The sequence below is a fragment of the Dendroctonus ponderosae genome, unplaced genomic scaffold, assembly GCF_020466585.1.
Source record: "Dendroctonus ponderosae isolate FM_Combo_2020 unplaced genomic scaffold, Dpon_F_20191213v2 Dpon_F_20191213_7, whole genome shotgun sequence".
Lineage (NCBI taxonomy): Eukaryota > Metazoa > Arthropoda > Insecta > Coleoptera > Curculionidae > Dendroctonus > Dendroctonus ponderosae.
Window position 1 is genome coordinate 7,480,733 of NW_026018916.1, and position 27,080 is coordinate 7,507,812.

General features: G+C 32.4%; 3 protein-coding genes across 3 annotated transcripts; 1 reads left to right on the forward strand and 2 right to left on the reverse strand.

The window, feature by feature from the left end:
* Positions 1-2: 2 nt before the first annotated feature.
* LOC109546171 (acetylcholine receptor subunit alpha-like 1) lies at positions 3-15,586 on the reverse strand. The gene is made up of 9 exons (XM_019917020.2): positions 15,269-15,586; positions 6,517-6,716; positions 6,095-6,139; positions 5,881-5,990; positions 5,609-5,789; positions 3,350-3,810; positions 3,089-3,279; positions 1,642-1,892; positions 3-1,332 (listed from the first exon to the last, which is right to left on the reverse strand). Exons 2-9 carry the CDS (start codon positions 6,706-6,708, stop codon positions 1,129-1,131), a joined length of 1,635 nt encoding a protein of 544 aa, XP_019772579.1. The 5' UTR covers positions 6,709-6,716; positions 15,269-15,586; the 3' UTR covers positions 3-1,128.
* Positions 15,587-20,302: 4,716 nt separating this feature from the next.
* On the reverse strand, positions 20,303-21,974 carry LOC109546148. The gene is made up of 4 exons (XM_019916979.2): positions 21,753-21,974; positions 21,539-21,696; positions 21,363-21,476; positions 20,303-20,474 (listed from the first exon to the last, which is right to left on the reverse strand). The coding sequence occupies exons 1-4, from the start codon at positions 21,903-21,905 to the stop codon at positions 20,363-20,365; spliced, it is 537 nt and encodes a 178-aa protein (XP_019772538.1). The 5' UTR covers positions 21,906-21,974; the 3' UTR covers positions 20,303-20,362.
* A 2,325-nt stretch (positions 21,975-24,299) lies between these two features.
* LOC109546141 lies at positions 24,300-26,861 on the forward strand. The gene is made up of 4 exons (XM_019916973.2): positions 24,300-24,811; positions 24,958-25,148; positions 25,281-25,394; positions 26,559-26,861. The coding sequence occupies exons 1-4, from the start codon at positions 24,653-24,655 to the stop codon at positions 26,725-26,727; spliced, it is 633 nt and encodes a 210-aa protein (XP_019772532.1). The 5' UTR covers positions 24,300-24,652; the 3' UTR covers positions 26,728-26,861.
* The last annotated feature ends 219 nt before the right edge of the window (positions 26,862-27,080 follow it).

Below are 27,080 nucleotides of genomic sequence, written 5' to 3' on the forward strand. Positions count from 1 at the left end.
ACTTGTAATCAAAAAAATGTTTTATTATGTATTGCCGTTTACCCATGATGTTTTGAACTATATCCTAATGTTATATGTCTTAAACGACGTTTAAAAATGTGTAGCTGGCCAAATAAATCTCACTAGACAGCAAAACAATCGCAAATACGGGAAATACAGATGTAATTCTAGTTCAAGATTTAACATGATAAATTACATGGTCATGATGACGCCAATGGGAATGTGTTGTTTTTTGTAACGAAAAACTGATCTGTATATGCGTATATAATGAATCGATAGTCTAGTGGAGCTTTATTTGCCACTTAAATTGTTATTACAATTATTACGATACTTATTCGTAGTAAAGTATTAGTAATTAATATAATTTACATAACAATTCTCCTTCTACGCCCATTTTGCCTATTGTAGTGATTATCATCGTTATTTTTTTTCAGTTAGTCTTTGAATTGCATCTAACGAAGTTGTTTACATAAATCGAAAAAAATAATACCTATAAAAAGTAGATCGTGGTTTTTCAAATGCGAATAGAAGACAGATCGAAAGAAAAAATAATATTTTTTTACATTCGTAACAGATTTATAGAAAACCTCAAAACACTCGACTTAACTAAATATCGTTGTACAGAATAGCTACAATTTTAAAGATTTCTTTTGCTACCGTTCTAGATTGTTATCGGAAGATCCATGTTATAAAACCAGTGGTCGTAACACTAAGCAGACTATTTTCTATTTAATATTAAGTTGAGTGCAGTAAAAAACGTAGTTTGATTTTCGACATAACATTGATGAACACTGGGAAAAATCGTCTGCTTAATTTTACTTTGCCTCGTAGTCTTACGAATCGATGCATTTAACTAGATGCATGTGTATAACTACGATTTGATTAATCGAATCATCTGGTTAAAATCATCAAAACCTTAATATATTAGCCTTAATTAGAATTACCATACAAAACATCAACGTTCTATAATTCTTATTGTTCAAGGAAAACCATTTTTGCAAAGCTCTTATTTGTCTTCAACAAATTCATGTGATATAAATGTTCGGACCGATCAAATTCATCTTGAATGGATTACTCCGAACATCAAAACAATGCCTTATAAAAACAACATATTGTCAACTTGTATTTTCACACCTCTTCGGGTACCATCTGTAACAACGCCATTCGCTTTTTGGCCACTTTGGAAATTACCACATCAATAGGTTTCGTCGTGTCGTATAATGAGGGAGCGTTCAAAATGATTACCCCTGTACCTACGACGCACGCCAATGTGAAAATCCATAGGAAAAGACGATCTAGAACCATGGCAACGTATTTCCAATCTTCCTCAACCTGGTAAAACAACGATGATGAAGAAATTTGTTACCTACTAATTCAAATAGCTTCGACTTGAATGACGCTCGATAAACGTGCATTGTTCTATTAGAATACAATTTTCTCCGGTAATTGTTAAATATATTTTCTAATTTATGTCGAGGGGTTTAACTGTCGGATTTCATTTTAAAGATTTGCGGCTTTTTGTTTGAAAAACTTCAGTATGGAATTGCTGCAAGGTATCGTATAGAAAGTAATTTGATAAAGAACTGCCAATATTGGTCATGTTTGCTATATTTATCCTAGTTCTTATTCTATAGTACTTACATTTTCAAAACTATCTTTGTTTCTCACATGTTGAGCAATGAATTTCGAATCTGCGATAGTTTTCTCCATATCGTAACCGTCTACCCTTCCAAATCCGGGACTTACGTCACTAGGAGGGTCGAAAGCACCAGTTCTGCAACTTGCAGGACTATATAATTCGTCATCACCGCCAGCCAACGGGAGTGGAAATGGTGGCTCATCAAAACAAGCCAATCCAGGTGGAGGAATTTCAAATCGTCCACCTGATAATCCTGCAGCAAAAAGGACATTGTGGCAAGGAGATTAACGTTACAAAATTAATCATTTTGGCATGAAGATCTCATAGCATATATTAATTTGGTTGAAACATTTTAAGCACGGAGGACAATCGAGGCAACAAGGCCTAGAAAGTACAAGAGAATGTAAGAATATGTTTGGAACGGTTAGGGACTGCACATTCAACACAATAGCGGCACTTAACTACGAAAAACTTAAAGAGATCTCAGTATAGAAGATTTGTGATTTTACAAACGACAGATCAGGTCTAGAAATTGAGGAGTTTTATAGAAGAAAACATGCGAGAAGAGGCTAAAACAAAACACATATTGTATAGAAGGTAGAATTATAATAATTATTAGGAGTCGAATTGCCAAAAGTGTGCCAATGTGCCAAAAGCTCCTTGGTGTAGACATCCCTAGTTGTAATTAATTTTATACTCAACTGAGTGCTGATTGCCTTGAGCATGGCAAGAATGGGAAACTGGCCCGAAAAACTGGACAAAAACCCTTATACCGGATGTTCCCCCTTAGTTTAAAAGGAAATGGGGTAAAACGCCGTACCAGATGACACAATTTCTTACCGAACATGGGACCTTTGGTACTTACACTCACAGAATAAAAAAAACGCGATGATAAGAAATGTAGGGGCCTGAGTACACAATATTTGAGTGTGCTCAATGGAGCGGAGAGCGCGAACTCTTTATTTGGAGATTGGAGAGATATTGTCCGCAAATGGCATAATTAACAAACAAACATGGAACAAAATAAATTACCACATCTGCCATGTAATAGAAGCAAAAGAAAAAAAATAAAGGGAAATTCAATAAGCCTTGTAATCTGGCGTAAGAAAACCGACACTTTTGCAGTCGAAGAGGAAAGGGTTTTAGTGGGTCGGGGTGCGCTCCATCCCCACACTCCCCCAGGCGCCCGAACACCAATGCCTGGGGGGTCTGTCAGCAGATTTCCCAAACCTCTTAAAAAAAAAAAAAAAAAAGATTCCGCTGAGGATGATCAAGAAATTTCAATTGGAAAAATTCTAAAAGCTCAAAAATAGGAGCCATTTTACACATCTTCCTGAATATGTTTAAAGTAAGAAGTTTCCCTTTCACACACAAATTTAAGCTGCTAAATTTTCAATATTTTTAAAGAATATTGCTAATTTAAAGTATTTTTTTTGCCGATATACTCACCCAGATCGAAACTTTCGAAAGTTGGTTTTTCGTACATATTGAAGGGACCAGGTATGTGAAGAACATCGGTTAGCATACACTCTTCGTTATCATCGTCATCTTTTTTGGGTCTTTTGATGAATAAAATTGGTGGCAGCGTTTCAATGAACACGGTACGAACCCACGGGGCCAATTTATGAGTCACTGGCGATCTGCAAGAATATTATGGATAAACGTTTCCTGCAGTTTAGTGAATTTGAGCGTTTTAAAGTGAACTCATACCTGAAGTTAACATTCAAGACGGCAATAGTTACAACCACTGACAATGTACAGAGCAACATGGTGAATAGAAGATATTTTCCCAAAAGGGGAACGGTGATTGATGTGGGAGGAATGGTCTCGACGAGGAGCAGAAAGAAGACAGTCAACGAAAGCAGAATAGAAATACTCAGAGACACTTTCTCTCCACTGTCACTGGGCAGGTAAAATACCAGAATACTTAGGAACGAAATTCCAACGCACGGAATGATTAAATTCACTGTATAAAACAACGTCTTTCTTCTTAGCGTTAAATTGAATATAATGTCTGGATAAGGTTCTTCACAACACGAGTAGTACTTTTCGTTTCGCACCGCGGGTACTTTCATGATGTCCCATTCCACGGATATGTAATAATCTTGCAGGTCAATCCCTACTGCTATATTATTGCTGTTTTCTCCTTGTTTGAGATGCCGAAGATCAATCTGCAATAAAATTACATCAGTGTAATAATTGAAGATAAAACCTTTGTTTAAAAAATGATGTATATAATATTTGGAGATTGAAATACGTAATTTTCATATAGGAGTAGAATGCATGTATGAAATCCAACAAGGAAATCACAATCTAAATGGTTTTCTTTGGAGATTTTTGGGTTTTTTAAACAGTCTCGCTTAAAAGCGGTAGTGTGCAGTGCCCGAAATAATCAATAAGTACCTTAATGTGCAACATTATACAGGGTGTCCCGTAAGCACATGATCAAAAGGACACTGCGATATTCCTTGCATCAAAAGAAGACGATCTGACCTAACTTATCAACAAAAAATGTCTGGCTCCTCAGCTATTGATGGTCAAATTTCTTCCAAAAATCTATCTGATTACAAGTTTTACACTTTTTCCATTAAAACCACAACAGAACGATTTTTTAACTGTGAAGTTTCATTCAACGTTTTTTAAAATTCGATTTGTTGTTCAGACGCACGCGAAATTATCAGATTTATTTATCACAAAATGTATATAACACTACAAAATAACGTAAGAAGTCGCGGACCTCGCGGGACAAACTGAATTGTAAGAAGTGGTATTCAAGTTTACTTTTATTTTAAAACCATTGTCCTACGCGATGTTTTACGATATAAACGGAGCAGAGCTTCCTTATACGTAAGTCAGTTTCGAAAAATATTCAACCAACACAAAACTTTTATAGATTTGAGAGTCAACACCCTGTATATGATCTCGATGAGATATAAATTCTGAATTCAGCACTTTGTTTGGTTATTTGACGCAAACTTAGTAACATTTTAAATCTTTTAGCAAATCAGTAAATCTTGCTTTATTGTCAGACTTACTCGTCTTCAAGACTTTTTGAGTAAATATCGTAAACTTTTATCGCCAATTTAGTTCTTTATGACTTTATCTGAACTTTCTCAGTTTGCCTCTCTTTAATTTGCTTTCGTCTTTTTGGAAATACCCTATAGTTCAGATGTTTTATAGCTTTGTTTTGCTTGCCAAACTACGCTTCGATCCAAATGAACGGGATTTTAGGCAAGGCGAGTTCTACGAGATATAGAATGAAAATTTAATATTTTTCCGCACGGAATTTCAGCACATAAATATGGGAGCATGTAATCCCTTTTATGTATATTTATGAGTTATTTTTATTTACACAGAAGTTGAGCTTACAGTGTTACAATTTCGAAATGTAATGTTATAATATCACACAGAACTTACGCATCAGGTTTGCATATATACTTTCGGACAAAAAAAGCGTAGTAATTTAGAAAATTGAATTTATTACCTTATCTCAGAATGAACCCACAGGTAAATTTATTTATCTGATTATTAATCGCTTGGACTAACAAATAGTCAAGTTGTTTTAATCAAAATGATCTGCTGGTTGAAATTTTTTTCTGTAAAGATGAGGAAAAATTAAGCCAATAAAATAATTTGCATTGTAAATTAGATACGCCAAATCCCATAGATAATTAAGTATTAGTAATTTTTTTTTCACGATAAAGCAGTATGGTTAGGAAAGGTTTGGCCATAGTTCGGAAAATTGATAAATCGAACATATCGTATAAGTTGGAGAAATATTCTCACTTTGTCCACTCAGGCTTTTTGCAAAATATTCTCTCTTTTCTTTGAGCCCGGGCAATTTTAAATAACCATAATTCATAAAAATATTGATAATTTAATTGCTAAAATCCTTCGGTTTAGGATGAGAAAAAAAACGGAAAAGAACATTTTTCTTGTGCGAAAATAGTTGCGGTTCACATAACTCACCAGATAACCGTCGTACGTCCAACTTCCGAATTTCATGAAACAAGTTTGTTCGTCGAATGGAAAGTATTCAACGTCAATTTCACAAAAGGATTTATAGATCGCCGGCGGTTTCCAGATCACTTTGCCCGTGTGATGCAGAATCGCTTTGGTCATGATTGTTACCTCGTAGTTTCCGTCCGCGCTGTAAAAGAACGAAGAGAAGATTTAGTAAACTCTGCCAAACTTTCCTGAGTGTTCTGCTAGTATTTTTATAGAAGTTTTGTATCATTTACTTGTTATAAAGCACTATATCCGGAAGCCAAATATGTTCTGATGGTACATGCAAGGTTTCTACTCCCCCATAGTCATCCGGGTTCCATTTTAGTTTGTAATCATTCCATTCCTGCAAAATATTTTTTATACTGCAAATCTTGCACTTATAATAAATGATAATCTGAATAGATTTGGTTTTTCTCCTATATAAGTTTCGTTTTTAACATGAATTACCTGCTCTACCCAGACGTTCGTCGTCATAATTTGACTCTTCAAATTCTGGAAAAAAAATGTAATTTACTTTTTTATCTTCTGTTATCCAATCATGTATGAAACATTTAAAATGAGCAAGACTGTTGAGAAAGTGTTTCAATTTTTTTTCGGGGTTGAGCGTTTCTGGCGAAAAGCCTCGATTTTTCAAGCCTTCAGCTGAAAATCGAGCGAAATAACTGAAATTAAATCACCATTTGTTAAAGCCAACGATAAAACAAATGGAAGAATTGCAATGTGGAATTGAAAACTACTATTTGCTCTTCGTGGTAGCCTCAAGTTCATAAATTATATAAAGTTAATTAAAATTTTGTCTGCCTGTAATATCGCTGCTCATCGAAGGATTGTTGAGACAGTGAAGTATTTTAGGAAAGTATCGAACTTACCACGTCGATTAATTGTGATAATTTTAGTCCCATTTTCACAGTCAATCGATCTGAATTGTTTCCGACCGGTCTTATGAGCCTGTTGTAATTGCTCAGAAGATCATCGTAGAGTCTCTTTGCTTCCGGGTTGGCATCTAGTAAACCTACTGGCCCAGTTGTTAGTATGAGCAGTGCTGCTAGCAGGCACTCCATTTAGCAATCTGAAACATGATTAAAAATTAACTAAATTGGGCAACAGGAAAACTACTATTAGGTAATTTTTTAAGCAATATAAAACTTATTGGCTTACTCCGTTCTTTTAGTCTTCTTTAGTAAATTTTTGTCATTATTAAACTTTGATTTTCTACGCTCTTTCGGAAACTGAAATAGTAACTAAAATGATAACGTCATTAAAAATAAGTTAATGCTTTGCAAAATTGATGGTTTTAATCTGAATTTTAACAAGTGGTGTATTTAGATGTGAAGGGTAAAGAAGGGAAGGCATTTGAAACTATTGAAGACAGAAAACGGGAAGGAAATAAAACAGAAAGTTGAGTAAAAGATCTTCAGAAACCAATTAACTAGATTATCAAGTTTGAAAAATTACACATTTGGGAAATCTGTTAGTACGAGAGGAGAAAAATGAGAATAGACATGAGAGTAGAAATGCATATTTATGCTACGTTAGGTGTTAAACAGAAACGAAAGGAATTTAAATATATTAGAAATTGGGCAAACTAAATAGAAGAGTATTTAATTCAGAAATTTAATTTTCAAAAATTTGGAACAAAGAAGTTTGAAAGTGAAGCTAAGAAAAAATGTGGAAAGCAGATATAAAACTGACTGAAATGAGAAAAACTAACACTACAATCCCAGGGCTTGATAATTACAGAAAGTTATATCCAAATTGATTTCTGAGTCCTTTACTATTCGTACGACGAATAGATGGTTATAGACAAAACAGTTACAGTTAAGACGAAAATATGATACAGAAATACGAAAGTGGTAATATCTGAAGTAGAGATGTTGATCATACGAAGAAGATGGTTAAAAAATCTAAAGTAATAGTAGTAAAGACGGGAAAATTATTGAAGATTGATAGAGACAAAGTGTAGCTAGAACAGTCGAGAACTATTATTTCAAATTTTAGGTCGCACGTTTTTATCTTCTATCTCTTACAACATTTATAATTAAAWWTTTATATCTCGGACATTTCATATAAAAGATTCATGTGCTGTAAAGAGCGATCATTAAGGTTTATGTTACCTTTTCCATTACATAAACCTCTAATGGTAAGCGCATGTATAGGTACATTTGTTTTAAAACTACAATTACATTCAGATGCAATTGAGCTTCTAATTAATAGAATTATTAAAAAATATATATTATAAAACTATTAAAATAAACAGCGTGTTTCATATTCATATCCAAATATGTTAAAGGCGTGTTTGAATTGTATTTAATAACTTGTAATGGACAAAGAATGTTTTCTCAAATACTATTAAGATTGCATAGAAAAAAAACTGGCAAGAAAAGAAATCCACTGCACGGTGTCATTAAATTAGTTGTAATCATAAGTGCTTGAAAAAAATTGATTTTTTGGTTATTTTCAAAATCGATTATTTTTGGAGAGAAGCTCAAATCCCAAAAATTTACTGGGCCGTTTCTAAAAGCACCTGGAAAACATTTGCAAATAATTGGGAAAAACCCTGTATACAAGACTATTTAGATGTTTAATTTAACAGGTTTAAATTATTAGACTCCTATCTGAAAGACTAACTTATAGAATACCATTTCTCTGGAAATACTCAGAAATTTTCAGGCACGAAATAGCAGCAATCCAATTCACTTTGCAGATTTTCCCAGTTCTAAACTCCCAATGAATATCTTTTCCATGCATGTTTTTATTTGCAAATCTGAAAATGGGTGTTTTTCCATGTTAATTTACTTCTTTGAACTTGAACATTTTCACAGAAAGCATTTTAATTTTATTTTTATTTAATTAAGTGCATTTTTTGGTGTCTAAACGTCGTAACGTAACACTTGCAAACAGTCTGCGTAATATCAAGGATTATTCGGAAGATTATTTTATTCTTCGTTACTATTTTTCTAAACTACGTCGAAGGTGTAGTTTCTTCTTCTTTCATTATCCCCAATTTCTTTATCTTCTACAGTTTTGTGTACTTTTATAATGCAATTACCCAAATATTTTCTATACACAGCGAAAGTTTTTTTTTGTCTTTTTAACTTCTTTTTGACATCGAAGAAGATCGATTGTGCAGCATCTGAATATCAGCTTTTAATCGCTCATTGATTGATGAGGTAAAACAACGTATCTTAACGTCGAGAACATTTCCGTTTTTTGCTTTAAACTTGCAGTTTAGCGAAATGGGACAAATCACTCATCGGAACGTTACCAGATTTATTTCGGATCATACAATACGAGCAAATCGATAAAAAAGAATGAATGAAGGAAGTAGTATGCCTCGCACTTAAGGGTTTAATTGACTTTTTCGCTTTTGTCGTTGACAACGCTCTTCAAGAATGAGATCGTCTAAAGTGCTTGTTTTTGAGCGCGGAAAGAATAAGATAAGGAAGAGCAATTAGACAAACGTTAAATATATAGGGCGCAGTTAAATTATGGTAGCAGATATTTAACCAATGAACTTAATAGTCCTGATTTATGGTGCTTTCTTTGTCACACTGCTATCAACACTTCTTGTGTTTTATCTTTCTTTTCAATTTGCTTAAGTATTTCTGTTAATATACTAACAGGAAACCCCCTGTCACATTAAGTATCTTGGGACATAACATAATGTTCATTGTTTATCGTTTATTAATATTCGGGTCGGCTCTTCCGCCTTTATTTTCCGGGATAAATTTATCGTGCTTCCAAAACTGCCCCATAAGCCTAAATATATTAAGAGAAACCTAGAGCGACAGGAGATGATATATTTAGCATTGTGAGCGATGTTCGACTGGCAGGATCGCATAAACAAAGAGAGCTGTAAAGTTTGTTGATTCAAAATTCAACTTGCTTCGCAGACTCTTCATGTTTGCTATAGTTGTTACATTCGTACTCTAATTGTTATAGATTTCCTCATATTTTGTCATTGCTTACGTAAGAATTGCTTAGTCCCAATTTGAATTATTTGAAAATAGTGTAGGTTACCCAATAACTCTGATCCAATTTTTAAAGGACGAATTGTGCGTAATTTTTCTTATAACTATAAGATGAATCTGAAATGTTTACATTTGAGATTTTTCTCATAAGTTCTTTGTTGGCTAGTCACACGCCAGGAGTATCTTGCTCTAACTTTGTTGTTCGTGATATTTCTGTACACGTTACTAAATCGAAAACATGTTTAATCAAAAAGTTTATATGCCGTTTTCTAGAAATGGAAAAGTTTTCCGAGTATTCCACCTACAGGGTGCAGTAGTCACAATGCCTCGAAACATCGCCTGAAAACTATGAAAGCAATTTCAATAAGGTAGTTATATTGTTCCTAAGGTCTAAAGGAAAGCGGTCTAAACTCCAAAAGCGTAACTTCGAAAGAGAAATACTTATGTATTTTAAGCATTTGGTTTTCTAGGAAACTTTTAATCTGACTTTACCGATAGTAAATTAAATGTACAACTCTAAGAATATTAAATCAGTAAACGTCTTAGTTTTTTTCATCTAAAGTACATCTTAACCAATTTAGTATCAGCCTTTCAATACGTAGGTACTTATATTAGTGCGCATTTAGCTCATGGCCGGTCACACCAATACATTCACAAATATTCCTATAAGAGGAGTGAATTAATCAATTAATATTGACCAAACCTTCTCCCTAAACGCCGCTGCAACAAAATTAATCCAATCACTTACATTTTCCCGTTCGAACTGATAAAGTTATAATCAACAAGATTTCATAAAAAACACTGGTAATTTTTAGGCATTTGCCGTATTTTACCCTCGAAAACCAACTTGTATTGCCTCGTTTACTGTAGCAGAAAACTTCTGATTTTCTTCCGACCGAGAACATATCCTAAATTAATCTGGCAAGCCAACATCATCCACCCTCTCTTACCAACAGGAAATTGGAAATGTACGAAATGATGCTATCAAAGGTACTTTTCAGTACGGCGTCTCGGAGATTGCGAGATTATATTGGGAAACCTATCAAAATGGGTTGTATATCAATGTAGATATGGATCGTAACGATACTGACCACAGACTATACGTTGCGAGAGCCCATGTTCATGTTGCTGACTTAATATATCTGTTAGATGTTTTGAAATGTTCGGTTGATTGGTCACATAAATAATATGAAAACTAGTATCTTGAAGCAACGAGTTTTAATTGACTTTAACATTTTATTTTAATTTATTAAAAAATTAATTCAATTTATAAAGTTTTTTTGTGTGATCAGTTTCAATCACCACCAGATCAATTCGATCCAGCAATGGCTCAATCCAACCTTTACCATTTCTTTTTAAGGGCATAACTTTTAGGGACTTATCATATTTAATTTCTTTATTTTGATTATAGTTTTAAAACTTTTTTATTTATATAGTAGTTACTAAAGAATTACATTCAAAACCCGTGACGAGAGTTAGTTATTTGGTAACATATAAATGAAAAACAATATTTTTTTTAGTGTTCTTCTTGCAGCTCAAGACAATTTTATGCTCGTATGTCAAATAATGAAGCGGCATTTCTTATTTCACGTTTGTTTTCTCGTGATTATTGCGCCGCCTTGCTGAATACGCTCCAATAATTTCTCTTTGCTGTTTGAAATTTCCAGGCAGCATAGCCTTGGATTTAGTAAAAAAAATGTTTCTGAACATAGTAAATGTGTTGAGTTGTTACTTGGTTTTATTAAAAACTGTGATTTATTTTATAAGTTCATAATATAATCATTAAAACACAAAGATTTTAGGATATTATTAGCCCTCAATATGTATTGCAATTTCCTTGTCTAAGAAGTATTTTTCATTTTCTCATATCTCCAAGTGTGTTTAATCAGTGACTAACGGACATACAACTAACGGCTAATAAAATATTTAATGAAAATAAATCAAATACTGCAAACCAAATAGCACCGTTTTAAGTGACCTGAAACATCTTGTGCCAACCTTTAGAAAATTGTGATCTGTCGAATAAGAATGAGTAACTCAGAGGCCAGTCACCTACTTGGAAAAACGTTTATTAATTAAAAATGTGATGAACTTTTTCTTAGGTGTTAAAATAAAGTTTTGAAGTGATAAAACGTTACTCGTAAAAACGGAGTGACGTTTTTTGAGATGTTAAAATTCCAATCCCGGGCCTCGTAAAGCTTTAATCCGCCTATAGCTTAAATGCTAAGCATAATTCAAAGTGCGGCGCAGTGAGCCACAATGAGTTATAAGGCATTAGCGCACAGAGCGGCAAAAAGTCAAAAGCGCAACTCAACACAGTGTTACCCATGCCTACTACCGAATTCGTGAGAATGGCCTCTTTTTCACAAACTTCAATCAGAAAGAATGTGACCAATTTCTATAATGGTAATGCCCTTAAAGGAAACAAAATCACTACTGCTTCTAACAACAAGTATTTGTCATGCTATTTAAAAGCAGAATTAAGAACAAAAACATTCAAAAAGCTAGTTCTTGCTGAAATAAAGTTTGTTTGAGATGAAGGCTTGAAGAAGTTTACTCTTTACATCACTCACAATGTTTAACTCATTATAAACATTTGAAATCATTGGCAGGAAGTCCCAAAATAACTCGACAATTTCCTGGATTTAAAATGTTATAGAGCGTGTTTTATTAGTATGAAATAGTGTCAATGCGTAAATCGTTAGAGATGGACAAGAAATTAAAAATATGAATTTTGTTCAAAATCTATACATGCTAAAATAATTGTGTTTCTCAATAGAGTTTAGGTTTTTGTAATAAAATTAGCGCACCTAGTTGTTTTCCTGATTTCTGAATTCTGCATTAAATTTAGAATTATTTGATACCCCCTAGTTGCCGTTTGCTTGTCTCGTTGACCGACAATTCATTCTTTTGCTAAAAGTATCTTTTGTAATGGGTATTTTGAAAATTAATTGCTCGCAGAGAATAAAAGACAGTAATTTGGTTATTTCTTTGTCTTCCAGAAGAATTAATGGGCTTTCTTCCTTTCCAATTACCAAAATTGAAATATTTATATTTCTAATTTTAGGTTTTTAAACAATTGTAATATTAAACGTATACCGAAAATATACAGAAAAAAATTAGTCTTGAAATGAAACAAAATCTTGAAATAATTGTGAACTACTTACATTAGGAAAAACCACATTGGAAGAACTCTGGGAATACTTTTTAAGGAATCATAATATACGATTTGTTAATTCACTTTAGAAGTGAATTACATTTTTGAGTTTTAAGAGTTCTTCCAAAGCGGCTCTTCCTAAAGGCATTGGCACTTTCTTCTTTAAATGGAATTTATTTAATTTAGCGACGAACCCTGTGAAGTATTGGCTTGAGCCGACGGGATAGCCATTAATTAAAAATCAATTTTTATTTGTTTATTTCGGGATAAAATATTCTAAAAACATAACAATTGTAAAATAATTTTTGCGCATTTTATAAGGTTTCGATTTTGATATTGCCAAGTACCAAAACATAGACCCTAAAAAAAGAATAGAAAATATTAACTAAACTTAGCAAATGCGACGCGTATTAATTACTTGTCCACTATTATATGCTAATTGTTTCATTCTTAGAACTATGGGGTACCCGGATTTAAATACTTTGATAAAAACGTTAATGAGTTTTGAAAGCATTTTTGTATTGTATTTGTATGTAGGTCAAACTCCCACAATCTGAAACACTAAACTGAACACTCTGAAAATCCAAATAGCAACTAAAATTGCAAGATAATTATTTTTACGTCAAATTTAGAGAATTGCAAAAAAAATATGGTTGCAATAAATGTGGATGATTTTTAAGGTGTTACAGGGATGACGGAGATCTGAAAAGAGTGTGCAAAAACATTACATTTTTTGCACCAACGATCCCGCTATATTTTTTACTTCGTTTCGTTTAATTACGTTTCGCTCTCGTTCTTCGTTTGCATACACCTCCACTGTGAGGGCATGGACTACTACTTTAGTTCAACATAATTGTTATTTCTCTTGTATGTCTCTCAAACTAAAGTTATCAAAAAGGCGACTGCATTCCGAATGATTCAGTATTCTATTTATAGTATAATTCATTTGAGAATACAGCATAATTAAAGAAAGTAGAAAACAAAATTGTAAAAATAATGTCAATTAAATTTAGCAGAATTTAGAACAACATTTAAAAGGGATGATTAAAATGAAGAAAAAAAAGCTGTAAATGAGAAGCTTGTAATTAATTTATTAATCTCATGATATGGCAAGAAACTTCCGAGTTATGTTTTGATTCAAAGTCGTAATGAAGAACGTTGCTAAATAATTAAAACGGATTTTGGGACACATAAACTTTCATTGCATCACTCAAGTTAACTACTACAACTTTATTACCATTCGCTTAATACGACTGTAAAGCAGACTGCTTATAATCATAGTTTATATTTGGTCCCCTGCTTTATATGCGTTTCGCATAGGTTTCCAAAGGTTGCCATTAACTTTGCAGGGGATTATTTTTCCACTTGCTACTCTAATTGGAGCACAGCTTTTCCCTATTTTTTGTCCTCTGATAAACAGTTCGTTTTACTGTGAGGTCGAAAAAAAATTTGCAATAATCCATTTGAAAATGTATTAATTTGATAAGAAATTATTTTTGAAAAGAAGTTAAAGTGTATCACTTAAGGAATAGTTCTTAATTAATTTTATTAGTATAATTGGCGGCTGTGAAGTAAATCATAAAAATCTCTATCGCCATTAAAACGAGCATTTTGTAGTAAACAATAAATAATTTTGAGCACTCTATGAAAAGAGTCCATATTTGTCTGAGAAATCTGCACAGGATCTAAAAAATAGAGATAAATGAGTAAAATTTACTTCCGAAAAAAATTTCAAATTGTGATTTCATAAGCAGAAATTATTTACGTCCATGCCTGCATTTACGTGTTTTTATTTTCAATTACTTAGTATTAAACTGCACTTTGTTATTTACATTTTTATAGACGCGTCTGATCAATCTAATAAGTAAACAACTTTTTCATGCTGGAATTTACTGGTAAGTCTTTCAGTGTCTCCCAAAGATAACATGGAAAAAGGGCAAAATGCTGCTTTGTGGAAATTTAATAAAGTCGCCCCAAGTAAACTTAAAAATCTTTTATCATTGTCAGATGGGTGAGGTTCCTTCCGCATTTCGGACAATAAGAAAGGACGCAAGAAAGGGTTGGGCAATATTATGGTTAAAGGTGACAATTGCCTTGACTTCTGTTTGGGTTTAATTGGTTTAAGATTGAGCGATTAATTCGAAGTTTGACATTGCAATTATTATACCCGCTAGTTATTTATTTAAAATAGAGGTTCACGCCCAATTGCGGTAAAATGTAGATTAATAAAATGTGTGTCGTATACAAACAAATTATACATACTAATTTTAAACAACTGTTTTTATTTTTCCTGGGCGTTTTTTCAAACTATAGTACTGAAAAAAATTAGGGTGTTTTTGATACCTTTTCACATATAACTGATATTGTAAAGCAGTTGTTCAATAACACAAACATAAAGAAATTAATGAAACTTGATCGAAAAATGCAATGGCACGATTTTTAAACAAAAACTCTAATTTAACCATTGAGTTTATCTAATGTTAATTCACTTACCTAATAGGAGCTAACGAATCTACATATTTTCCTATGAAGATCTTCTCCCACACCCACCCAAATCCACAAGCAGAACGTCACTTAACTTTTTCTTAACTTTGACGCACAACATTTTATAACAAATTACATCCCTGAATCATTATCCTACTTCTATAACATCGGGAGCTTAGTTTTTCAGCAAAAATGCTTTACTTTCACTTTGGGCAGATTATACTGCAACAAAGTGTACATGCTGCAGTATTGTGGGATCGCTCGGACGTGTTTTGTTCTGTGATTTTTTCCGCGCGATCGTATTCTAGAATCAGGCTTGTTCGAGGGAACAACCCTAAGTTACTAACCATTGGCATTGCAGCATCCCTTTAGAATCTCTTTCGGGGTTGGTCCCGAAATAGACCGATACGTTCCGAAGTGGGGCGAGTCTGCTTACGTCAGTCGATATTTTGGATTTTTTAAGAAAAACCCTCAATAGGTCTATAGTAGTTCTAAGCATTAAATAGTAAATATATCATGCAACAAGATATTGACCAATTGATGTATCATTGAGAAGAAATTGATTATCAGTTGCCCGATGTCTCTGCAGTGCTCTTTGTCCTCAGACTGGATTTTATGAACATTTTACTAGTGTGAAAGCGCTAGACAGTTATTTCTTATTATGATTTAGAGCTTTCAACCATAATCGGATAAAAATGAGCTGCAAAAGAGCGCACATTTATTACGCATGCCGTTTTGGTAAATTGGGCAAAGCAAAGTAATTAAGTGCATGTAAAAATGATCTGGCAAAACGTGTTTTAACATAAATCAACGGGCATAATTCGAATATTCATTAAATGTTTGGACTGAATGAGAATGATATATTGCATCAGTGACTCTATTATAAAATACAACTTAGCATTTAATGTTTTTTGAGTAGAAACTTTGTAAGATTTTCCGATAGATCTGACCATATTCTGGTTCTGTAAATTTAAAAATAATTAATTTTATTGGTTTTAGATTAAACATTCCCTATACTGATTTCTCGAAATCTACTTGGATCTTATGCTTCAACCCATTCATTAGTTTGACAATATTTTCTTTAGATTGAAACCACCAATTCGTTGATCGAGCAATTACTCGTTTTTTCATTTCGATTTTTAACTGATCATTTTTCCAGTGAACGTATACAGAGGCTGTACAAATGGAAACAATTTTGTATCTCTCAGACACATAGACATTTTAATTAATCTGGAACAGGTAGACAAATAAAAACACAGCAAGTGTGTCACATGTTCAATAACACGCATCCAGATCATTTAATCAATGAAGCTCACATATTTTCCTGGGTGTTCGATTAGAAGATACAGATCAATACAGTGAGCCTCCAAAATTACCCGATCTTTTACCCTTGGATTATTTTGTATGGAATTATGTGAAGATACGTAAATTGATATATTGAAGGCTTGAAACACCAAATAAAGAAAAGTGACAAGATCATAATAAAGAATGTAGGCATTTGAACTTAGGCTTAGATATTGTAAAAAAACCAAGGATAGCAATTGGAATATTTTTTTACATTTTCTTCCGTGTTCGGTGAATTATTTCCAAATAAGAACTATCCCATTGCTTAGAGTTTTTTGTTTTAATCTCCGTTATCGTACATTTATTTTTATTTATTACTATTTTTGAGAAGGTAATAAATGAATAGAGCAAAAAGTAAATTTTCATATCCTAACGTTTTTAGCGACTTTTAACTTAATTGACCATTTTGTTTGATTTTTAAACAAGTTAATTTTACCAACACATTCGTGGCATGCTGTTTTTTCCAGTTTAAAACCTGTACATGTTAACAGTGCGAAATATGCAAGTTTATCTTCAAATCCCTATTTTTCTTGCAGTTTGCAACCGTATTTGTCTGCGACTATTCGATTCCAAGCATTCTGGAGTGCTTTGCTTAATGATACAACAAAATGTGGCAAAACACTATACTTGGTATATATTGCCTTAGCGGAAGTGAGATAACATAAATAGAGAAGAAGGGCGCAGGGGAGATTGTTTGCCGTCTCATTTTCTTATTAGAGCAGCCCGAAAGGAATTATTGCTTTAATCACTCTTGTAAAAACCTTAATGGTATTTTGCAACTCGAAGACTTTGCAAATGAAGTTACAAAATTAACTAAAATTTTGTCTAAAAGATTGATTATATTTGTCTTCTGCAGACACATTTGCAAGAAAAATTAATAACGGGCTTGCGATTAGCCGAAAAAATACGCTTAGAACAGCATTATAAATTGGGTTTAAATCGAGATTACTAGAGATCTTAAATGTATATATGCAATTGTTCTATTTTTATTCAATGGAGCATTACGCTCCGATCTAAATTTAAACATTCGACACAAAAATAGAGGCTAAAGGAAAATCGATGTTCATTTCCTAAACGACAATTTGGTTATCCAACGTCGGCCAGTATCAGGAAATTCGGAGATTAGTCATATCTGAGCTATTCCGTGAAATGAAAAAAAGCTTGGTAATTGATGTATATATTGTTTGCGTTTGATATTCAATCGCGAGTTTTAAATTGAATAACACAAAGGCTTTTGTCGATATGAATTGACTGACTCATTTTTTCGATGTTTTTGTATTGTAAATAAGAATAATAATAATCCTTAAAATCCAGTTATATAATTATTCAGTCATCATTTCACAGAAATTGAACAGAAGACACACACAGTCGCTCTTACATAGAGCTTCTCACAATTAATATTAGCTGCTGCGGGTGCTACGCGTAAAAATGGGACGTAACAAAAACCTTTTTTGAAAAAAAAACTTTTTTAACAAGTCTCTGTTAAATTTAAAATATATATTTTTGAATAAGAATTTGAGAGCCTATCCATCACGCATCGGAGAAAGAATCAATCACACTTTTAAAGGAACGAAATTTTTACTTAACTTTAAAGAAGCAAAGTTTTACATGGTCTTGAATCATTGCATCTAAAATTCGAACTTTACTCGTACGTGCTTAGTTAAGATAGATAATATAACATAACATAAATGGCCGAGAAAAGGATACATACAAGTTGGTTAACATGTTTGGAAGAATCTAAATGCATTGCAATATGCAAAACATTTCAATTAAAAGAAGCATCTGTATACTGTCCGTTTCGGTTTCGGTCCAAGGCAACATTTTTAACTTAGGTTCCGGTACGGTTCCGGTTTAGACAATGTTTAGCAATTTGTTTCAGTTCTTTTCCAGTTAATTTCGGGTACAAAATCAATATGTATAGTATAACGAACGAGAACAAACGAAAGATGCAGGCTACTGTATCTAGGAACCTCATCATCTTTTCCCTTGCTTGTTGCATTCTACAAGATAAAAGAAGCGCAAACAATCCACTATTTCATACTGTACAAAAAGGTATATAAGGATTGAAATTAAGGTAATATTAAATGGAACAACATTGAAATACGGACTCCCAAACAAAAAAAATAATCGTGGTATTTTTGGAAAATGGTTTTTTCCTGCATTTTCCGACTTTCGCGCTTTTTCCGTCATTCCGTTTGCACTCAGGCCCACTATTTTGTTAATTCCTATTCTTTCAGACTTATTTCCGTTTAACAATTTTCCTCTCTGGTTTGTGCCTTTACACTCTTCACAATCGTTTGAGGAGTTGGTTTTGCTGGGAATTCCAATTTCAAATGTTTCGTTGTTGGTGATCGCAAAACAAAAATAATTCATCTTAAAAAATGATTTAAAAAGTAGTGTATGAACGTGCGGTGTTTGTTCTTTGCATGTACGGGTATGACTTGGCATTATGAGTTTTTTGGTTTTTTGTTCTACTTTTACCAGGGACGCGGACCGGAACCGATACGGAAACGGGAACGGGACCGTTTTTTTTGGACCGGAACCGAAACTGAACCTATATTTTGTATTAACGCACTGTTAAGGGCTGAATCGGAACCGAAATATTTTACTTCGGTTTTTTTTCGGTACAGCTTGTTATTTTGCAGGAAATGGGTTTTTACAATTCGAAGAACAGTTATTTCAATTCGGTCCGGGTTCTTAATATTTACTTTCATTTTTTGCTATTGAGGGGTAAAATTCAAAAACTGAAGTAGTAATTTCTTTCAAGTATGTAAATGAAACGGAAATTTATTATTTTCGGAACCGAAATAATATATTTCGGTTCCAGTTCAGCCCTTAACAGTGTGTTAATATAAAACATGGGTACAGTTACGGTTCCGGTCCAGAAAAAAGCAGTTCCGGTTCGAATCCCTGGTAGGTATAGCCGAAAAGCTTCAGTTACTTAAAAATGCTTTTTCTCGAACTTTTGCAACTGTTAGTTGTTTAGTTCAATAATAATAATAGCTGCATTTGAAAATAGAAAACACATTGATTGTTTTTTTTGTAGTAGTTTACTCTGTCCCTTTTTTTAGGTAAGTTGTAGATTGCATTCATTTTCTTTCCTACTTTTTCTGTAATGTATTTTAAACGTTGACTTCTGATAAAGGGTTGCATATACAGATAGATTCGAATGCAAACGAAAACCGTTAAAGGACATACTGATGATACGAGAAAATGTTCTTATCATGCCAGTTTCCTTTTCAAGATGAAGTCAATAAACGACTGAAAAAGAGTTGATCTTTTTTTAAGTTTCATTTCGTCTTAAGGTTAAGTTAATTGCCATTTAAAAAGACAAATGTATCTACCGGCAAAGCCCACTTTAGACTCTACTGCAAACTAAATTATCAAAATAATCACGGTTGAGCGGACGCAAATCCACTTGCAAAGATACAAAGAGGTCATCAGCATCACTTAAGCTTAAACGCATGGGGTGGAATTATCAGTAATCATTTAATAGATCCCGTATTTCTGCTAGGACCCTTAAATAGCCAAAGTTATATTAATTTGCTTTAAAACGAATTGTCACTACTCCTTGAAGCTCATCACAAAAGTAGAAAAGTTATAATTCTGAATTATAAAAACTATCAGTCTAAATCAGCTTTCTTTTGTGAATTGAAGCAATAAATTGTTTCTTTAACGTGTACTAACGACATGTCAAAATCAATTTTAAACATTTATTTTCACTTTATCAAATAGTGTTGTTCATATAGGTAGAATCACCTATCCGAAGCCAAAGATGGATGATTTCTCGAAGCTTCCAGGACACCTCTCGTGATAAAGTTGACATTTCCCGCTAAAAGTCTTAAAAAAGTCCGCTTCAATGCCTTGCGAGCTGAAAAAACATCGGAATATTCAATATCTCTCCTCACGTAACTGCCTGGAGATGACTGATTGTTTTTGGAGTGAGCTTTTTATTATAGACAGAACAGAAAAATTGTTACTGTCTAGCTTTATAAATTGGGGTTGGTGGATTGACCGACCCAACACATTGGCACTTTATTTAACATTATTTTAGACTTTTTTTTGGGCAGTATCAGTTCGCTTGGTTTACTGGAATGTCTCGAATAAAAATACATTTTAATAATTATTTTAACACTTATGTAAAAAGTTATTGCGGAGTAAACGCGTAAAATGGGACTACGATCAAAAGGAAGAGTAAAGCACGGAAAATATCAGAAACTAAAAAACTATTTTTAATTGGATCTGAAACTCAACAACTCTTTGAAGAAACAAAGATGAAAATTTAGAACGCTTCTTATTTCAGGTCTTATATTATTGTAATTCCATTTATAATTGAATTTCTGGTTTGTAAATAAATATACAAATACAAATACATTTTTATTATACCATATTGATTTTAGATTTTCACTTTTGGAAATGTCACTAGTTTTTTTCCTAATAACTCTTTCAGACAAGATTTGCATTTTTTGTCTTCGAATAATTGTATATGTCTATATTCTTTATACAAAATATATTCTGTGGCTCTTCTGTATTTAAATCCATCTTAGATAAATAGATAATAGATTAGATAAATAGATAAAAATAGAAATTGCTTTCTATGCAAATGTAAAACCATTTTTTTTACATTTGCCTACACTTCACCCGTTCTTGTTCGCGTGAATAATTGGTCTACTGCCTGAATTTCAATTTCTTTGAGAAGCAAACTAAATGAACCACAAAATTAATTTGTATTAGTTTTTATTAGTTTTGATTGACTAACCTTGCAACAATTTTTCCGATTCCACAAAATATTCCACAGTTTTTTGCAACAAATGGTTGAGATAAAATAGCACATGCTTTGCTTAAGACACAATTTACCATGTTGGCCAGCATTCTGAAATAAATACGAGCATTGAATGAAAATCATGAGAAATTAATTAATCTGTTGCTACTTACGGATTTTGAATTTCTTCAATATCATTGTGTATGTCTCTTTTGAAAAAGTGCATTCTCTGCGCGAGCGTATGAGGTAAATCGTAGTTAATTCGAAAGCCCCATCCATGAGCCAGTAAAGTGGTATAGTTGAGTATATTTTCTTTGCCATTTAGACGAAACTGAAAACAACTGATTTTTTATGATTATTGTATTTTACATTTTAATAAAAACTTACAAAAAATTTGCTGCTTTTGGTGAACACGACCTTTCGTTTCACCCGCTTTTTTATGGAAAACTCAGTACCATCTACATTCAGCAGAAGGTAAGCAAGCACGAAAATTATCACCACACTGAACTTCCATTGAAAAAATTGTTTCAAATTCGTCATTTTCTTCTTAGATTCTATAAAATATGGCTAATATTGAATGAATTGTACAAATCGATTCTAATCACGTGTGATGAAAAACATTTTTTTCAATTTATTTGCCTTCCAAATTGGTCTAAATGCCCACTTCTTTAACAGTTATGTCCATCTGCCAAAGCATACATTATTCACGTGTTCCTTCTCATTATAATACGTAAACATAAATGCTAGTAACACTTATGTAAATTATTTAAGTCTTTTACTTGCTTACTCGATTGGTAGTTTAATCCAGTTAATTTGAAGCTGTTTGTTGAACTTATCCAAATTAAAATAAATATAATTCATATTATTTTTGATTAGGTAAATTTGGCCCTTCCTCGAGTACAAAAAATTGCACAAAGTTCGGTTTATAAAATAAATGTAGTCCAATTTTTGAACAACGTAATGAAAGGAAAGTCATCGAGAGTTTTATAAGGATAGGGTCCCTAAACATGTTTTCATTTAATATGACTTTCGCAATTGAAAATAAAGTTTAGAATTTCAGTATACATCAAAAACTTTGAGCACTGCAGAAATATAAAATCATAAATTTTAAAAATTAATGCAATTAAATTGGTTTTCTGCCTTCAAAGCTTTACTTTACCAGATGGAAAATTGTCGACTGAAACCCATTTTCAATCATTAAAATCGAAATTTAAATCGAGTGCAATCCCAAAAACGTGGAGGTATCATCAATTCACCAAAGAAAGGCAAATAAAAGGTTTGAGTTAGCAAAAAAGCAGAGAAGTGCGACAAGAACAGAAGTGGCAACAATTTAAAGGGACAGAAGTAAATTTAAATGACCATTACAGAGTTCCAGTCGCTTGGAACATTTCATCAATCAGCCCTTCATGCGGACTGTGCCATCGTACACGAGCAAAAGATCCATAACATTCATAAAATCTGGAACATTCAGAAGAATGTTCTAGATTTTAGCAGTCTTTAAGAAAATGAAAATATTCAGTATAACAATCTTCAAAAATGGTTCTTGTATGGTTAATATAGTCAAATTATCTGCATTTTAATCGGATTCTCAAGGTATGTGATTTTTTATTGTTTCGTGCTTCAATCGTTACATTTTCTTCACTTTAAACTAACTTACTTTCCAACGTTTAAAACTGTGTAGTTTTGGTAGAAAATTGTAACATCGTATTAATAAATGAACTTCTCTGCATTATTATTAATGTTTATTAACAGTCCAATTTATTTGAAAGTGTTGTTACGTTTTTATCTATTAATTTCTATAGTATTTAAAAATGCGATTTAGAAAACATCGTAGTTTAAAAAATGCCAGTATCGTATCGAAAAAATGTATTTAAATTACCAAAAAAAAATGTCTAGAATTATCTATACTTATATCTAGCAACGCGTACAATCGATAGAAACATTCGTTGATTTATCAAAAAACAAAATTGATTTTTTAATAAAAAATTTAAAATCTTTGTTCAAAAATTAACTTGAGGGCGAAGTGATGGAGTATACAACAGGTTCTTATATCTCTGTTGAAAGTCGGCAAAGGAAAATTAACTGGAAAGTATGCCATTAATATTAAAGAAACAAACGAGTTTTTAAGTAACAAAATAAGGAAAGTTTTTGGATCGTAAGGTCTTCTGAACATTTTATAGCTTTCCAGAAATAATAGTAGTCAATGGAAAAGTTGATAATTTCTAATAGAAAGTCAATTAACAGGAGAAGAAAAGGAACTAAAGCTCACCCTGTCGATTCACAGAATTCTCTGTATAGAGGGTGTTTCTTAACAACATGCTAATATTAAAGAATGTTATTTTTAGGTCTATTTTGAGAAGAATTCTCTACTACTTCGTAGACTATAAACATATAAAAACAGGAAAGCAGCAAAAGTAAGCAATTTTCCAAGAGATTCACATTTTTAGCATCTGATTTAATAACTTTTTTATTGCGTTTAATGTGATTTTGAGTTAGCGATTCAAAATTTATTCAGGTCACTTCAATTTCATGATTGTACCGTTTCGAAATTATTCTCATAATAAATGTGATTCAAAGTTTCCTACTTACACTATAATTTATCGTAAGTCATCTAGGGAGATTTATATAATTAAAATTTTTCTTTATATATTTTCATTCTTTATTAAAAAACCGTCCATTAAATAAGAAATGTTAAGATTCCAGATTGGCTCACAAAAAAGATATTCACAGATAATTTTTTTCAATAAAAAGCAGCCGCATGTAAGTTTACACTTTGAAATCATTCACTGATTCAGATAAAGATTTTTTTTGTATATTAGCATGATATTAATGTATATACAACTCTGTATATAGTAATTATAATAAGCTAAGGAAGGAAATCTACTGGAAAATTTTTTATTGTGATATTGTGAAATTACACATGACTAGGTGTAGTAACCGACTTAATTCAATGCAGATCAAGTTTAATTATCTCATTTTGTACCTATTACATTATTGAGCAATGGGTGAAAACTACATTTTTTATGAAGTAATATTGCTCTTCAATTAATAGAAATTAGCGATATCTGTCCATTTTTCGTTCAATAAATACATATCACGGGCAATAAAGGTCACAACGGTATTTCTGCCTGTAGCAACAAAATGTGGTCTTGTATGTGTTTGCAATTAGCAGCAACTCATCAACTAGTCCGCGCTCTACATCTAGCAAATTTAAATTTTGCCGTTAAAATTATCACCATTTCAAATTAGTAGCATTTACTTAGGCTCAAGAACAATATTGTCCAGCCATGAGGCTTTTGGTCATTTTCATATTGTTATGTTCAGTCATCAGTGGAATTCGAGTCCCGGGAGAAAATCAGAACGTACAAATACGTGATACGAGTCAGCAACTCCTTTCGAGGAAAAAGAGATGGCTGGTGTATAAAGAGGGTACAAATTGGGTTTCGGTATGTATTAGGTCTTCTATTACATTAACTGTTTGATATGCTTTTATCGAAATGTATCAACCTGTAACTAACTACTCGAAAAAGTTCATAAATATGTAAAAAAATGCTTTTTATTCTATTAAGTTTCACATTTACGCTTGTCTTAGGTGATTTTTGGCATCGGAATTCCAGTACCGCTGCAATTTCAAAGTTTAACTTTGGGCATGGTTATGAAAGCTTTTTATCTACTGCCAACCAACAGCACCTACTATACTCACCCTACTATAAGCACCATAAGAAGGAAAAGATCTGCTACACGATGGAAGATTTATGAGATAATTGAAAATTATCTGGAAAGGTAACAACGTTACTTTGCAACTTAAGATGATTTATAAGGATGTTCCTCATATTTATTCTGGAAAAGTAACAGAACATTTATGTCAACTGTTGAGTTTTCTTGTAACAAATCGGCGTTTTCAAATGGTTTTAGGAACAAATATCCAGATGGTAAAGCGTGCCTCTTAAAATCGATATGTGAGGTTTCCGCTGTTCCGCTAGAGCAAAATACTGGGTTAATAGCAGAAATTTTTCACAGCATACTTACGTGAGTTGAAGTATTTCAGGTCATTTAGCGTTCGAGGATCAGGGGAAGGATTTAACTTCGAGTTTAACATTTTGCTAGAATATCCCATATATAGTGGCTTGAGAATGATTCTGTTTGCCAAGCAGAATACATTATTTATTACAAGCAAGTTATTGTCACGATGTTTTTTTACATGTTTCTTTAAAATATAAATTTTCTCATAGTATCAATTTACTGTGTTCTTCACACAATTTCCCTTATTTTTGTTCGGTCATGAACTTGAAGACATACTTGAACATATTTAAATTTATTTTTCACTTTAAATATTTTTATTCGAATTTTTATAAATATTTTTAATAAATGCAAATATACTCGTATTTTGCCATATAAACCCATACATAAAGCTTCTTCCTTTAGAGTGCTATGGTTGAAAACGACTACTGATTGTTCAATACAATTCATCTCATGTTCTTCTAGTGCAATCACAAAGAACAGAAACTTGCATTTCCATATTTTTGTTGATGGATATTTCTAAGCATGCAAATGTTTCTATAAGCCTTAATTTTATAAAATTTATTATTATTAAAATGATGTGTGTTGATGCAAGCACTAGTACGGGCCGAAAAAATGGTATAAAATCACAAGATGTCTTTTTGAGGACGAAAACTCCCTGAAATAAATCCAATAAAAGTATAAAATTTGCCATAAAAATCCATAAAATTGACAAAACGTGCTAAGAATTGCCGTTTCGTGATATGATATGAGGAAAAATAGTAATCTGTGGTTCATATCAACACATTTGAAACCGCCAGAAATTCGCTGCCAAATAACGTCTTAATAATATATAATAAAATAATGTCTTAAAGTTCTTATTGTGTTCTCATTTTTATTAAAGCCTTATTATATTAACAGCCACTTCAATCTGTATAAATATGGGCTAAACAGCGTCAGTTGGTACCTATTTAATAAACAATTGCTTCAACCTACTTTCAATCAGTGGAATTATTGTATGTAAATTGGTTAAAATATCCCAGATACTTCCAAATTAATAAAAAAAAATTATATTAGACTCTTGTGAACTTGTCAATTTTAATATCACCCACCTTTGATATGTTTGTATTTTACAACATTTTTTCAGCAAATTTTTGCTTATAATATACTGATTTAATTGATGAAATGTTTCAGCCCTTCTTCAACTGACGACGAAATAGAAAACCATATTCATAACGAATACCATGCAGCTGAAAAAATAGGAAAAGAAGTTAAAAATTGCGCTCATATATTTCCTGAATGCCCAATCGATCCTGTGCAGCAGTTTTCAAAGTTCATGACAGTCAATAAATTTGTGCATTGAAAACGGGCGAACATTAACTTGAAATAAATTAAATAATTTTTAATATTTATCGTTATTATATTAATTTTATAGAAGATTGTATTTGAAACTGTGAAATTGTTTAGCGAACATAAAGAATGCTTAGAAATGTTGAATATGTGTTTGATTACCTCACAAAAGGTAATTAAACGAATTTTAAGTGGCAAACAATTTTGTATTCAGCAAAGAGACAGAGCGCTTATTTGGAGTTATTGAAGCACGAAATATTCCAATTGTTGTTCTTCAAATAGTCTCAACTTCAACTTTTTCAAGTATACACGTATGCATTCGTGCGTACCTACTTGAAAACTGTTGCTTGCCTAAACTGTAATAAT